This window comes from Nannobrachium achirus, assembly GCF_963921795.1.
Source record: "Nannobrachium achirus genome assembly, chromosome: 17".
Taxonomy (NCBI): Eukaryota; Metazoa; Chordata; class Actinopteri; order Myctophiformes; family Myctophidae; genus Nannobrachium; species Nannobrachium achirus.
In genome coordinates, this window is record NC_137824.1 from 57,744,763 (window position 1) to 57,762,138 (window position 17,376).

A 17,376-nucleotide genomic window follows, 5' to 3' on the forward strand; every position below is an offset into this window, starting at 1 on the left:
AAGGTGCTGGGAGTGAAAATTATAATGTAGGGATGCCTCAGATTAAAAAATATATTTATAGGGGTGCCCTGAGACAAAAGAGTTTGGGAAACACTGATATAGAGATGGTGGGACACTCCATTAGAAAACCATTAGTTGATATTTTTGTTGGCATCACACAAAAGCCATGTCTGCCATAGGCTTTGAAATCCATACAGCGGGCTACTCATAAAATAAAATACATTATTATCCCTGTGTATTAATCTGCGTATTAACCTTTGGGGCACTTATGGTAAGTACACAGTAATACTATGGGATTATCTAATGGAAATCCCCCTGACGATTTGTGTGCAAGTAATTCTATTGTACACTAATAATAATAAATACCTATTTCCTTCCGCGAGGGAAATTCAGTATTTTCAGCCCAACCCAGCTGATTCGCTGCCCACAAGGAGCGCGTGAGCAATCAGGGGTTAAGAGTCTTGCTCAGGGACGCACATCGACATTGCTACCCTGGCCATGTTTCTGTTCACGCAATATTATCTACTTAAACGTAATATAAAGACACATTAAGTGACTGTTCCCCTGAAAATATAATAGTAGTACAAGATGTCCAACTGTCAATTAATTCATGCATTCACCTTTTTTTACTTAATGCACAAATAATAAAGCAATAATATAATGATAATGTTAACATTAGGGTTGGCGATAGGGACTTTCTGTGTGGAGTTTGCATGTTCTCCCCGTGTCTCCTAGGGTAGATGCCCTCACAAAAACATGCTGTAGTCCTGGTTTCTATACTACCTCCCCCTAGCCAGCCAGGTGCTCCCCAATTCCCCTGGCGCGGCAGGGGGAGAGCTTAGGTAGGTAGTTGGCACTGGGTGAGGAAAATGGGTTGCAACAACCGTGGGATAAAAATATAAGAGGAAAAAAAAAGATAATGTTAACAATATGGTGTATGTATGTACACTATTATGTGACATACACCTACAGTGCGTAATTGCATTCGCAGATATGGGCTTAATATTGATGGAATGTAGCGGAATACAAGCCCATGGGCTCTGGCTCATTTTGGTGGTTTCTCATTAGTTACACTCGCTACCCTTAATTGCATTCATCTCTCTCTTCTCTCTCTCTCTCTCTCGCTATTTCAGGGGTGGAAAGGTCATTTGAGCTCGGTGTAATATAGTAGTAGTCTATCCATGAGACTCCTTTTCTGTCTTCTAGGGCATTCACCAAATATTCGAATATTCGAATATCAAAGTCACTATTCGACGTTGTTCACCAAAGTCGAATATTCGCTTATTATTATTAAAAAAAATCGACATGCTCACAACACCTCGCAACGCGAGGCGTTGTGAGCATGTAGATCGGCTATTTTCACAATGTCCGCCTCTTGCTTACTTAATATTTACCAGTTTGGCCTGTCCTGTCGAATATTCGACTATTCGAATACCTTGAGGTCGAATAATTCGAATCCTAAAAATCACTATTGGTGAATGCCCTACTGTCTTCTCTTAATGTTAACAGAGAGAGGGAGAGGCAGAGAGTTGTAGGAGAAAGCAGACAATGTGAATGAGAGCAGTCCTTGGCAAAGAAAAAGCCTCCATGTGTGTTACATAAGAGAGAGGCAGAGAGAGTAATGGCGGGGAAGGAGAGAGGGTGGGTGGGGGCAGAGAAACCAGGAAGAGGGAGGGAGGGAGAGGGAGAAGGATGTTGTCGCTGTCGGGTGGAAGCCTCGCACTGCATGTCCAAAAGAAATCTGTTACTTTTCAGGAAATAGTAAAAGTAATCTGTGTTCCAATGCATCCAATGTGGTGCCCTCTTTTAGCGCCTCCATGAGGCAGATTCTTGCAAAACACATTTTTGTCCTAAAATCATGCAAAGCGGTACACAGTATGTCTACCCTCATGTCATCAACATGGATCTGTCTCATTTAGCGCCACCATCAGGCCGATTTTTTCAAACACTTTTTTGGACACTGCTCCAAAAGATTTTGCGCTAAAATCATGTCATCAACATGGATCTGTCCCATTTCCCTCCTCATTGGCTACCATTGCCTTCTAAAGTTTGTGTATGTGACCAGCAGACACACTTGGTGCTTTCATTTTCACTTAACCAAAAACAAATGATCAAAAACACATCAGATCTGCAAGCGATGCAACGTGTTGTGGATCGGCTTGCAGAACGGCTATTTTTGCTACTATTGTGTGACGCCGTAGTATGACGAAGGGAGGCATTAATTAACGGGAAAAAAAACACACGGGCAAGTTGAAATATAAATATACGAGGTTTTTTGCCAGACTGCAAGAAGGAGAAAGAGAGGGGGGGTCTTTGAGGTGAGGATGACGTAACCATGGAACTGACACCTCCAGCTTTTTCCACTGGGATCAGCCCAGCTCCCTGTCAGAACAGACCCTTGAGAAGGAGATTAAACACGCATGAGGCATTCTGTAAATAAGCTGCGGAGCATAAAGAAAAAAGACCCACAAACTGCTTGGAAAGGGGAGAAAGATAGTTCATTGTTGCATAACTGTGATCCCGACAGTCCATTCCCATGCTACATGGTCGATATATAACCGGATGAATCCTATTTGTTCCTATTCTGGGACTTGGCAAACCAGAAGGTTTCCAGTTCGATCCCGGGCTCCCCCAGAGTTAGTGTTGAAGTGTCCTTGAGCAAGACGCTGAACCCCTAGTTGGCGATGAGCAGGTATTGTGCCTTGCATGGTTTCCTCTGCCATCGGTGTATGAATATGTGTGTGTGTATGGCAGGGTTCCCAGGGTCATGAAATTCCTGGAAATATTTTGAAATGAGAAAAATACTTTTCCAGTACTGGAACAGTTTTGGAATTGATCAAGGGTCCTGGAAAAGATTGTCAAATATTAGAGGCAGAAATTGTGAAAATAGCCGATCTACATGTTCACAATGCCTCGCAATTCACAATAAACCCATGTTATACAAAATTCCTCAACTCTTAGTGCTCCTCAGGGTGCCGGGGTCCCCAGTTCAAATAGACTACGGCTATGATTATTTCGGGGGTCACGGCCTGAAAAGGTTGAGAACCACTGCCATACACTACCTGTCTTTGGGCATTGTGCATAGGAGTAAGCGACTTGTTATTGAGCTGAATTATTGTTATATAGTCCTGGATATCGTGTTAAATATTCAGGAAAAGTTTTGGAAACGTTTTGGAAATGAATTGGTAAAGATGTGTGGGAACCCTGGAATGGGTGAATGTAATGCACAATCTCTGTAAAGCGCCTTGGATAAAGGCGCTATATAAATGCACCATTTATAATGAATCTACAAGCTCCTACAACACATCACGTTGTGATGTAATGTCAGCCAAGAGATTTGGCGTGAAAGGAAAACGGGCCTATTATAGACCTTTTTGGGGGGACTTCGGTCAATGAAGTATGTATGGTTTGAATGGTTAAGAAAGCTTTATAAACTCCAAAGGGCTTTGGTGTTAACTGAATTGGGAGAGGAAGTGAGCTTTTGTTTTGCTTATGTTTGACAAAATGGGTTGGCTGTATTGCTGCCAGGGTTGGTGTGTGGGGTTGAGGCTGCTCTTGTTGTTAGACATCAGTGGATTTGTTTTGATTGATGCCTCAGTATGTTCTTTTCTTTACTTTTCTTTGCGGATGCACCAAAATACATGTTTACAGCGTTCCCACGGTAATGAAATTCCTGGAAATATTTTGAAATTAGAAAGATATTTTTCCAGTACTGGAAAAGTTTTGGAATTGATCAAGGGTCCTGGAAGGTCCTGGAAAAATGGCTATGCATTGTTTTAAGTTATTGATTTTGTTAACTCGTTTACTGCCACCATAAATGGACTTTGAGAATTCCCTGCTAAGATTTTCGTACCTTTTGACGTGGGCTCGTGCGTGTCTATCGTGCACAACGCGCATGGTATGTTCGTGGCGTGCATGCTTTATTTTTGCTACACTGCCTGTCTTTGGGCTTTGCACATACTGTAAGAGTAATAGGGGTGGGCGATATGGTGATAAATATCGTTGAGACGATACAATGTCTCCACGATATGCCTTTTCAGAGGTATCGTATATATCGTGATACAATTGAGGGAGCCTTGTAAAAATCCTGTTTAATCATTAATACAGAGATTCATTGCAGAATTCTATTTAAACCTGCATTTTGGTCTAAATCAGTAGTTCTCAAACTTTAAAATGTCAAGGTCTCCACTTAACTCTGACAGTATACAAATGAAACCAAATGGACCCTTATGGGTCCATTTTGTTTCATTTGTATTCTGTCAGAGTTACATACTTGTAAAGTTCAATTTAGACCTCCCAAAAGGAACCCAGAGTCTAGTTTTTGTCAAGTAACTTGAAAAATAACCATAAAAACCAACATGAAAAAAGAATCGTGATAAAATCGTGTATCGTGATACAGCTTGGGAAAATATTGTGACATTGTATTTTTTCCATATCGCCCACCCCTAAGGAGTAAGAGACTCGGTATTGCGCTGAATGATTGTTATATAGTCCTGGAAATTGAGTTAAATATTCTGGAAATTCATTAGTAAAAATGTGTGGGAACCCTGTGTTTAATCAGGTAAAGTTGGCAGGAAATGCATTGTTTTTCCCACTCTGAACCACATTCAAACCTGTGAGTCGGCCCCATTACGACCACTGTTTTTAGAATTGGTCTCACGTCTAAGTGGGCTCAGGGACCACGCCTCTTGGCAGTGTGCCACCACTGGTATGGCAACCAATGTGGAAAGCTTGCTGTGTCTGTGCCATTGAAATAATACCCTGCCTCTCTGTATCCAGGGTGACTGCTAATCTTGGTTTGGCTATTTGGCTCCAGCTGGAGTTGGACTGCACTGGCCAAGATCATGTGTTGGCTGGAGTTATTGGATTATAATTACACTCAGTTGGTGCATTAGTTCTCACAAAAAAACAACAGCTTTGAATTATGAAACTGCTGGTCGTCTGCTACTTAACCACAGCAGTTATGCAGTTCCCAAACCTTTTAGCCGAAGACTAGTCCAGTTTAATATGTCCAAACATGAAAGGTTCGTTAAAATTTTCGGGGGATTTTGAAAACTATATATTTTTGGAACCTTCAGAGTATTACAAATCAGAAAATCCATGATTCCATTTGCAAAATCCGTAGGGGAATTTTTGGCAGCAGCTGAAAGTTTGTCTCATTCACTTACTATACACTATACTATAAAGGAAAAAAATACCCCCAAAAAACCTGCTTTAAGTAGCATGTGAGGGGTTAAACTAGGGGGTTTTAATGATTCTGAATCCAATGTAAGCAATCCAAAAACAGTTCCCACGAAACTCTAAAAAGTGATGATCACTAAACCATAGTTTTGTCGGGCCGTTTTTAGCCCAAGGAATGTTTGTCATGCAAAGCAAATGTTTGCAATGGAAATATTGAACCAAATTACACAAGTGACTTGCCTAGACCCAAAATGGATGTTTTCTCCGGGCCCAAACTGCGGCCCACTTGAAAATCTCAAAAGCGTTGGTGGCCGATCCATCTGAGCCACATGCCTTTTCAGAGATTGTTTATTTTGATATAATCAATCAATCTATTTAAGTTATTATTTATCTGTATCACAATGAAAGCACACTTTTAGTTTTATTTAAATATTTTATTTTAAAAATTAATTTTATATTATCTTGACAACCACTGTTGTAAAGCAAAGGGGTTAATGTCCTGTATATCATTCATGGGCAACTGGCGGCCCGGGGGCCACATGCGGCCCCCACCTTCACTTAATGCGGCCCACAGGTTAATATCGGAATACTGATATATTATAATAATTCCGAACATGCAAAACAGTACCTCCTTTAATGACTTCCGTCCATATTAGTAGTTTTTGATGGATAGTATTACAATTGTCCAACTTATTTGTAATAAAGTTCATAAAGTTTACATATTGTAAGTATAACTACTGGTAAATAAACACACCACATTGCGACACGTTTAGCGCTTGTTGACTGGCTATTTTTAGCCACTTATTCATGACAGTATAACGATGATGGAGTGAGACATCAATTTACGAAATAAGTTACGTCCAAATATGGAGATAAGAGGTTTCTGTCGACAGCAACAGTATGCAACGTGGCCCCCTGGAGTGAGTGTGGAAATACAGTGGCCCCCTCTGTCATCAAAGTTGCCCAACCCTGTCCTATATATCATAGGCTGAAACGTAGTGAACTACATACCGCTGGAACGCAGTGTAAACTATGCAGCAGCATTGTATATCAATTGAGAATGTGCAAATCATTTGCTGAAGGCTGCGTGGCGGCCTAGTTGGACTGGATCCAGGGAGGGTAAAGGACGGTAATGAACTATAGGTCATGGGCTGCGGTCACACTTCAATCTGTTTTGCCAGTGGTTTTTAACCTTTTTCATGTCTGGTTGTCAAGAACTTCTCTCCCTCTCATCATCTGTCTTTTTTTCTCCTGCTACTTTAACTTATTATGTTAATGTTTGATAATTTAGTTAAATCATTGCCAAAACATAGGAGTTGATGTGTATGCAGTCAGGTGCATATTGCATTATGTAGGTCATACACACACACACACACACACACACACACACACACACACACACACACACACACACACACACACACACACACACACACACACACACTGTCAGTTAGGGAGCAGAAGATTGCCCCCCCCCCCCCCCTTCAATCTGAGTGATGGCATGAGGCATTGTGCTGAATTAATTTTTTTCTTTTTTTCAGTAATTCTTATTCTTTCAGTAATTCGTAGTTCTTAATTATTGTCTAATAAAATATTCAATCAATCAATCAATGTCATCAGGCATTCCTCATGTCCTATCATGAGGAATTAATATATAATATTCTAAATAGGGATTTACAATCATTCTCCTGGTCATAAGATCTCCTATCTTTAACATCATCTGAAAGGCATTGTGAAGGTGATGGACATTATCTATTCACTCCATGTGACTGGCACTCAATTTGCACACTCTGGTCCAGCAGATGTTTATTTACTCAAGGTGATATTCACTGTGTCAATATGAATCACTAATCATAAAAAATAGAATAAATACACTCTAGGGGCCTATTATGTTTTGGTAACAACGAGGCGGTCATTGAATAATTTAAGGTCGTATTGATGTTGTTGAATAGTTGGCATCAAGTAAGCTAGTATATCTGTGTGATTGCAGTACAGGGATAGATACAGTATTTGCCTGCTTTGTGGGCTCTTGAAGTTTTTGGAAACCATTAAAAGGGTCATTTTAGTTGTATTTCATAAACACATAAATGCTCGACATTCTGCTTGTTCATTTGCCCTCTCTTTGCACTCACACACACACACACACACACACACACACACACACTAGGGATGGGACGATAAAGCGATATTATCGTTTATCGTGATAAAAAAAACACTTGCGATAATCGTATCGTGGAGATTACATTTATCGTGAAATCGTCCTCCGTCATGCACTGGGATCAATTCACCTTTTATTTGCCGAGCTCCATATCCGGTACCATTTAAACTATCTGTTGGTAAAACATACTAATATACGTACTTTATACAGTCTTTTTTTTTCACTCTCTACCAAACCTCTTTGCCAAAAAAGAGCCAATCTACAAGCTCACAACGTGTCGCAACGCATTGTAGATATCTTTTTTGACAAATGTTCGCACCAGGATAATAGATGTTGGGGATATTTTGATTATCGCGACAATATTGTAAATCGTATCGTAAATCACAATTTCTTTGGTCGCAATAATCGTGATATGAAATTTTCATATCGTCCCATCCCTAGCGCACACACACACACACACACACACACACACACACACACACACACATACACACGTGCGCGCACACACACACACACACACACACACACACACACACACACACACAGACACATACACACACACACGCACACGCACACGCACACACACACACACACACACACACACACAGTATGAGTCATCCACAGATCTGCATGCGCCACGGGGTGTGAGAAGAATTCTCCACCAGCCAATGGGAGAGGAGATGTTGCCGTAGCAACGGGGGCAGTGACGGGCAGCAGCTGGGGTTGGCGTCGAGAGAAGGAAGGACAGAACTAGACCAGAGTAGAGGAGTCAGAGAGAGAGACATGTGTTGGGGTGAGAGAAGGAAGGACAGAACTAGACCAGAGTAGAGGAGTCAGAGAGAGAGACAGACATGTGTTGGGGTGACCCTGATATTTATAGTGTTGCTGGTTCTCTCTGCCTCTCTCTCTCTGTCTGTTTCTCTCTTTTTATTTATTTCCTAATCATCTCTCTGATGTTGACTAAACTAAAGCTGATGTCCAGCAGAAAGCTGTGTGTCCGTAACGTAATCTCCACCACCGTTGCCCCTATCCATGCCAAACTTTGCACACACTCCTTGGCTGCCAAACCCCTCATTTCTCACATGGCCCTCTTCTAGCGCCACCATGAGGCCGATACTATCCTACAGATTTTGCCCTAAAATCACGCAATGCGGTACACAGTATCATGTCATCAACATGGATCTGTCCCATTTCCCATATTCCCTCCTGATTGGCTACCATTGCCTTATAAAGTTTGTGTATGCGACCTGGCGGTTGCTTATCTCCCGATTAGGGAGTCTTACTGGTACTAGAACGTCACACAAAAGTATCAACAATAGCAGATCTACAAGCTCTACTTAAAGCATGGTGGGTGGGTGTTCACACTCTGACAAAGGCCTGTCCCACACCCAGACTGTAAAAGGGTTTCCATACAAAAAGATATGTGTACTGCTCACTGTGGGTGTGTGAGTGAGCTCTGTTGTGAACCAACGCTAACACAAATTAAAAGGATGTACCACTTTTCCCATCCCCCTCCTTCCCTTCCACACTATCACTCACTGTGTCCCACCTTTCTTTCCCTCCCTTCTCCATCCCACCCCGGCCACTCCCTGCTTACCCTGCTGTCCTCCCTCCTCCTCCTCTTTCCCTCTTGCCTCCTTTCCTCTCTCACTCCGTCTGTCACCTTTGCTTTCTGTCTCGTCCTTCTTTCTTGTCACTTTCATCCTTGACCATCCCCTCTGTCTCTGTTCCCTCTGACCTAAGATAGACCATCGTATGTCTATCTTATCGGTCTTATTTCTACCTGATCTATCTAGTCTGTCATCTATCCGTCTAAATGTCTGCCTCTTTTTGTCTGTCTATCTGTCTTATCTAACTATCTAGTCTTAGCTATCCATCTTATATTATTTTTTCGTATGTCTACCCTTATGTATCTTGTTGGTCTTATCTATCTTATAGGTTTTATGACATCAAATTTCATATTTTTTTTATGTTGAGTTTTTTTTTTTTCATGTTTCCTGACCTCAATTACAAAAAAAATAATAATAACTTTCAACATTCAGTGTTTTTTTTTTTTTTTTGTAATCTGTAGTTTTTTGAATTACTATGCTCAGAAAAGTGAGTTAATTTGCCTCTGGACGTACGCATCATCATCCAACAGAGGTGGTGAATGTTAAATGGTGCATTGGACCGATGCAAACACAATGTAAAGCCACACCCTCCCCTACAACCACACCCTCCCCTGGATGATGATGCGTACGTCCAGAGACAAATTAACTCACCTTTCTGAGCCTAATTATTCAAAGAACTACAGATTACAGAAAAACCACTGAATGTTGAAAGGTTGTTTTTTTTGGTGTAATTGCGAGAAAAAGCCTACGTTTTTTTTTCCCCTTTCTTTTTTTGATGTCATAAGACCTTTAACTATTTTATTTCACGTCTATTTTATCCATCTGTCTTATGTTGTGAATGTGTTGGCCATTAGCCTTGCTATATTTAGACATCCCTGGATCAACAACACATCTGCAAAAACACTTACCGCACGCTCAGCTTCTACCAGCTATCAGTGTTCTTGGGTGTGTCAACACCTTCTTTAACTCATGAACTCATGAAACCATGAAACAGTATCTTCTCCCATCACCTCCGTACCGCGCAATAACTTCAACTCCAAGATGATGTTTTTTTTTTCATGAGCGTTGGGCGAAAACAAAACGGGAAAAAAAAAAAAAAAAACTGTTCATAGTTCATGAGATTTGGGGGAATACAAAATGATCACGAATGTGTGCATTTCTCTCTCTTAGTATCAGATCATTTGGCATGGTAGACAACAATGGAGCCCAGTTTGTTTTCAGACGTCTTGTGATATTTTGCTGCCAATGCAGGGAACTAATGTACCCTCGAGCAGGAAAACGAAACCATCTCCAGAGACTATTAACCCCTTTAGGGCTGGGATTATTGAATGCTTTAACTATTGATAAATAGCAGATATACAAGTAGATCTTGTAGATCTGCTATTTTTGAAAAGAAATCGTGAAAATATGTGCAAATCTTTGAATAATATGCATTTTTAAAGCGAACGTTTGTAACTCAAGTTCTGCTTCTGGGCCTGGGGGGTCCCTATTTTGAGATGGGGGTCCGTGGCCAAATACATATCATTTTGGGGGTCCCTTCACATGAAAAAGAACCACTGACATAGTAGTCTCTCAAGAACAGACTAACTGAGCTCCAGTTAAGTGACTCACTTTTCTTTGACGATGGCTAGCCAGATTGCTGACATACAGTGGAAACATAGGTTTTTCAAAAAACCTTCGAAGGATTCAAAAGACACTAATAGAATCAGGTAAAAATTGGGTAGAAATTCAAATGTTCACTATTTTTCAAAAATAGCAGATCTACAAGCTCACAGCGCGGCACTCGGTGCCGCGCTGTGAGCTTGTATATCTGCTATTTTTTACTAGTTAAATAATAATACACAATATAGTGTACCCGTTCTGAATGGATTAAATAACAGTGTCAGTAAGAGGTTTGGCTTGTGCTGAACTTTTCCCTCAAACAACAAAGCTTATTAAATCCTGTTTTAAAACCGTATAAATCCTCCGGAAAGGGATTAAAGCCGGAATGCACTTCCGTGAAGAAAAAAAAAAAAAATGTAATTATACACACCATACAGTTTATAACCATAGTTTTGGAAGTCCCTGAACATTCTGAATGGAAAGCACCTTTCATTGCTTCTGTTAAAGTGAAGCGGTCACTCCACTTTCTCTTTTAGTTTCTACAAGCCAGTAGCTGAGATGGGCCATAAAAATGGACGCCAGGAAATTAGATGGTCCTGGCGGGAATCGATCTCAGGCAAGCAATGCTACATGTAGCTCCTCAGATTGGGCTCTTAAGTGCTGTACCATTTCTGGAGACTATTTTATGGGCTTAATTTTTATTCTGTAGGTTAGCATACAGGTGTGCACATACAGTACAGGCAGCCAGGTGCAGCTTATGACTTTGTTTCTTTGATTTGTCCTAGACCAGGGGTCTTCAACGTTTTCAGGCCAAGGACCCCTTAGTTGAGAGAGAGAGAGAGAGATGAAGCAGGGACCCCCACAACCTATTCATAGATTCCATAGTTTGAGTGTATTTTGGGATTCATATCAATTTGTGTTTTCAGATATTTAACCAGTTGAACCGTCAATACTTAATAAACTTGACCTTTCACTCTGTACTTAGTCTGCTCTTTTTCCCCTTCTCACCAAAAGCTGACCAAAGCTCTTTTTGGTTAAAAATAGCTGATCTACAAGCTCTCAACGCCTCACAACGCGAGGCGTTGTGTGCTTGTATATCTGCTATTTTTGGCTAAAGTTCTCAGAATATGGACACTAGGGTTCAAGTTGTTAATATAAAAAAAGGAGAAAACAAGTTTCTATCACAGAAAGATTTGGAGGACCGCCTGTAGTAACTCTGAGGACCCCCTAGGGGTCCCGGACCCCCTGTTGAAGACCCCTGCAGTATGTTAAACCTTATGCAAGTTGAAGTAATGGTAAATGATTGTTTTTTAAGTAACCAACAACAGATCAGTGGTATGAAATGACTGCTGCATGAAACTGTAACTGTCTAAACTTGCATGGCAAAAGTGAGACACGGTGTATTTAAGTGTAATGATGAATATACTGTATATATAATGCTGTTTGATGCTAACCTCCGGGGTGTTTCTTCCTCTCTCTCTCTCTCTAGATCACAGAGTTGGATGATGAGAAGGGTGAGACGGAGTGTGAGGAGCTGCCTCAGGACGGAGACGAGGGCCCTGCCTCTGCCCCATCACCGCAACTCACACACGATGCCGCATGCCCAACTGACAGGTAGCGCACACACACACACACGCACACACACACGTACAAACACCTGTGGGTCTTGGCAGGGGTGTCACAAGGGAGGGGGGAAAGTGGGACTGAGTTATCAGGGCCCAAGGTGGAGGGGGCCTTCATTGTTCACTTTAGCTATTGAAAAATAGCAGATCTACAAGCTCACAGCGCGGCACCGAGTGCCGCGCTGCGAGCTTGCAGATCTGCTATATTTGGAAAGTCGTGAAAATGTGTGCAAATCTTTGAACATATGTATTTTTTTAAGCGAACATTTGTAACCCAAAATTTGTTTCTGTGGGGTCCCTGGAACGAAATATTTTGAGATGGGGGTCCGTGGCCAAATACATATCATTTTGGGGGTCCTTCACGTAAAAAAGTTTGAGCACCACTGACATAGAAACAGTTTTTTCAAAAAACCTTAGAAGGATTTGAAATATTCAAAGACTTTCAAGATTTTTCAAAAATAGCAGATCTACAAGCTCGCAGCGCGGCGCTCGGTGCCGCGCTGTGAGCTTGTATATCTGCTATTTTTCAATAGTTAAAGTACCCAGGGCCCAGAATTTGTTGCGACACCCCTGCGTGCACACATGCGCGCGCACACACACACACACACACACACACACACACACACACACACACACACACACACACACACACACACACACACACACACACACACACACACACACACACACACACTATCACACACACACACACTATCAGACACCTGTGGGTCTCTGTGTTCCGATCCACCGTTCCGATTAGCATCAGAGCAATGTAAAACATCCGCTGTAGTCATTTTATGCTGTCAATTATTTGTGAAATCCGGTTAGACAAGGCCTTGTCAGGCCAGGCATTTGCGTTCATGTCACTCGTGATTCCCATAAGCATACGCTACGTTCTTCTCACTTTAGGTCCCCTCTGCCAACGGTGGCCACTCATTGTCTCCACCAGCCAAAGGCAGGGGGAGAGTATGTTTTCGCCTGCGTGCGTCCGTCCGTCCGTCCGTCCGTCCATCCGTCCGTCCGTCCGTCCTCCGAGTTTGTGTACAGCTAATCTCCGGCGCCGTTGGCCCGATCGCTGCCAAACTGAACACACACACTCCCTGGATGCCAATTCTGCCCCACATTTTTCAAATGGCCCTGTTCTAGCGCCACCATGAGGCTGATGTTTGCAAAACACATTTCTGTACACTACTCCTACAGATTTTGTCCAAAAATCCCACAAATCGGTAGACCGTATCTCTACAGTCATGTGATCATCATGGATACGTCCGATTTCCCATATTCCATCCTGATTGGCTACAATTGGCTTCCAAAGTTTGCAGGATTGCGCCGTTTTGAACAAAATGCCTCAAATCATGAACACAGCGTGCACGTTCCCACTAGGTAGAGAAAGAAATGCCAATTCAAATTTCTCAAATCAGCCTCATGGTGGCGCTATAACAGGGCAATTTGTGTGGCCTGGTGGAGACCTGTGTTCGGAAGAGCACTGCTTCTAGTTTAGTTATGCAACCTTTTGGATTCTGGTGAGAACAAGTACTTGGTGGGTGTCCAGGACTTTTCATTGATTTAACCTAAATCAATGATTATGGATTATTGAATGCTTTAACTATTGAAAAATAGCAGATATACAAGCTTGTAGATCTGCTATTTTTGAAAAAATCATGACTTGTTTTTGCAAGTCTTTGAATATATCTATTTAAAAGCGAACATTTGTAACTCAAATATTTGCTTCTGGGTGGTCCCTGGAACAGCATTTTTTGAGATGGGGGTCCGTGGCTAAATACCTGTAATTTTGGGGGTCCTTGACATCAAAACGTTTGAGAACCACTGATTTAGAGGAAGGATTTAGAAGTGGGGTCAAAGATCGGGGACAAAGATATTCAAAGACTTGCACACATTTTCACGACAATAGCAGATCTACAAGCTCGCTGTGAGCTTGTATATCTGCTATTTTTCAATAGTTAAAGCATAAAATAATGGTTAAAGTGGTTAAAATCTAACGCGACTCCAGGTCTTTGCGGGTTAATTTGTCAGTGATTGTGGGAATGGTTTGCCACGTTTTTATATGCAAGCTTAAGATGCATACGGTATTATGTTGGTATGATAAGCTTTTGAGTTTTGCGCAGCCGCATAGCCGTACAAAAACAGTTTCTTGACCTTGAGGAGTGGACACATGTTACTGTCAGTCAAGTAAAGGAACAACCAAACTAAAACGGGCCTGGGTTTTACTGGGTGCATGCTTTCACCACGTTGTTTTGGCCCAGTGTCAGGTAAAGAGGTAGAGTTACATTATGTACATGTAGACTAGGGCATTAACGACTTGTGATTTTTGCAAGTCGACTCGACTCAGTAAAAAGTTGAGTTGAATCGACTTTATCGTTTGATGACGTCATCATCAAACGGGGGGTGTCATTCCATTGAATCCTGTCCTTGACAATAAGCAATCCTACTGTTTGAATGCTGTACACACGCACGCATTGAGCAAAAATAATGATAGAAAAAATACAAAGATTTATTTTTTTATTTTTTATTTTTTATCAACTTTCGACTTTCCCTAGTGGGAGTCGACTTGCGTAATGAAGTCGACTGAGTCGACTTGTCGACTTTTTGGTCAATGCCCTACTGTAGACTTCTTGGTACCGTGGGAGTTGATGGGACTGTTTAATTGGAATGACTGTAATAAATCTATTCAACACGTAGTAAGTAATCATATGTTCCGGATCCAGAACCCTCCACTAGGGCTGCAACTATCCATTATCTTCTTAGCAATAATTCTATCGATTACGTTCTAATCAATCCAACAATCGAGAAGCGTTCATTATTTTCTACCTATTAATGAATCAACACAGAATATAATGGATTCCTTTTGATTTACTTTTGTTTCATCACTTAAGCCGTTACTGTGTCGCTCAGAAATTCAGTTAAGGGATTCCATCCGTTTTTGGTATTTCTGAAAATGTAGTGTTTTATTTAAATTGATTATTTATATTTTTTTGTTTCGATTAACTGTTGCACCCTTAACCACCACCCAAGTTTTTTTTTGTTTTAGTTTTTATGTGCAAAGGTCTACCATTATCCCAGTTTGATTGTGTGCAAGTCAGCTTCTGCTCCTGTCAATACCTTCCTAGTTAACCACGTAAATCCTTTATACTTAATTGTATGCCAGATAGTAGAAATAGCTCACAACACGTTACGATGTGTTGTGAGGTTTTAGTTCAGCTATTTTCGCTGAACTTTTGCCCCCTTTCTGCCGATTTTTTTTTAGGTATACAAACATGTATACCTACTTTAACATGCCAAGAATATAATAGGGACGCTGGGGTTAAGCAGACACTATGAAGACCTGAGCTGTGACTACTGTCTAGTCTGACAAGCGTAAACACATACTCCTACATAGGATAAAGAGTATATTCTTCCAGATTGAGGTTCCTCGGGTCATGGTTCAATCTCCTGGGGAAAAAAACATCCTTATCCTGTCTGCTATCCTGATCTGGATGATCTGCTTTAAATGGCTTCAGACCACCACTACACAGCACACCATATCCCTTTAATCCATGGAAAAACTGCTAGTTTTGCTTGGTGAAAATGACATGAACTCATTGGTTGATTACAGTATTTGAATACCAACAGACCCAATCAATACACCACAACCATAATGGGTTCAAGTGCCTCTAGAACGGGGGTTTTCAAAGTCTGAGACAGTGCCTGACAAATGTGATAATCGTTATCACCCAGGAATGCAGTTAACCATAAATGCCATTTTATAGACTCTCACGGCAGACATTTTGACCGATAAACCCGTGCCATTTATAGACCCTTTTCATGGCAGACACTTTGACAGATACTGTAAACCCAGCTGAAGGTGATGACATATATGGTGGGCATGTTTTATGTGGGCAGCTTCTGTACCGTTATGTTACGCTGGCACAGTAACACTTAATGAAACACACCCACGGTATTAATGTCTGCTGTGAAACGTCCATTATGAGTTTCTTTTCCTTTTCCTGCATGCTTGAAAGGTCCGTCTGCCACCGCTAAGTTAAGGTGAATGAGACCAAGAGGCAAAGCGAGTGAGAGAGGTATATGTTAAAGTCCACCAAGGCCTCTGTCTCATGAACCGAGTACACTACAGACCATGCTTTTTTTCAACTGATGAATCAAGTAAACTAGTCCTGTGCCCGAGGGTTATGCACACTCACAGTATATGAGGGATTGAATGTAGGTGTCTCAGAATGTTGGAGAACCCTGACCGATACCCGTTTGGCAGAACAGTCACCATTGACGTCCTGTTGTGCAATACCCGTTGTATCAGTCTGTGATGTCAGTACTATGACGTCGGAGTATGACGTCAGCATGCAGACAGACAGCCATGGTGGCGACACTGTTTATTATCGGTGATGTCAGCACGCAAATCTCCAAATTTGAGCATTGTTTCAGCAAGTGGCTGTTACCATGAAAGGGATGACGGCTCTCCCTTTCACGCTCACTTCTCTATTGTTCTCCTCTGCCACGTGTCAAACCGTCACCGTTTTTGAAAACCCCTGCTCTAGAATGTTACACCCGTCCTCCACCCGACACGGTGGACAAGTGAGGGGTACCATCGTCGTAGCCAGTGCGCATGGTCACCTCCTCCCTCCCCAGAATTCCAAACAGATCCTCTCTCAGGGCTTCACAGCTGCGTTGGCTTTGCACTACAAACATGCCATCATGAAAACGACTTTGTTATTGCCACGTTGACCTCAAGGGTGATGGTTTTATGTGCTTAACCCTTTTAAAACGGGTACACATTTTGTGTATCATTATTTTATGCTTTAACTATTGAAAAATAGCAGATATACAAGCTCGCAGCGCGGCACCGAGTGCCGCGCTGCGAGCTTGTAGATCTGCTATTTTTTTTTTTTATTGTGAAAATTTGAATTTGGACCCGATTCTATAAGTGTCTTTTGAATCCTTCTAAGTTCTTTTGAAGAACCTATGTTTCTATGTCAGCAATCTGGCCAGCCATCGTCAAAGAAAAGGTCCTTTTCACTTAAATGGAGCTCAGTCGGTCTGTTCTTGAGAAACTACTATGTCAGTGGTTCTCAAACCTTTTCATGTGAAGGACCCCCAAACTGATATTTATTTGGCCACGGACCCCCATCTCGAAATATTTAGTTCCAAGGACCACCCAGAAGCTAAATTTGAGTTACAAACGTTCGCTTTG

At 41.6% G+C, this 17,376-nt stretch overlaps 1 protein-coding gene across 4 annotated transcripts in view; it reads left to right on the forward strand.

The window, feature by feature from the left end:
- Nucleotides 1–17,376, forward strand: part of fam13b (family with sequence similarity 13 member B) — a 126,512-nt gene that overhangs the window by 61,416 nt on the left and 47,720 nt on the right. For all 4 annotated transcript variants that reach the window (XM_080745997.1, XM_080745996.1, XM_080745999.1 and 1 more), the window contains one exon: nt 12,041–12,165. In XM_080745997.1, the coding sequence (XP_080602123.1) occupies nt 12,041–12,165 (125 nt within the window). The remainder of the gene's footprint in view (nt 1–12,040; nt 12,166–17,376) is intronic.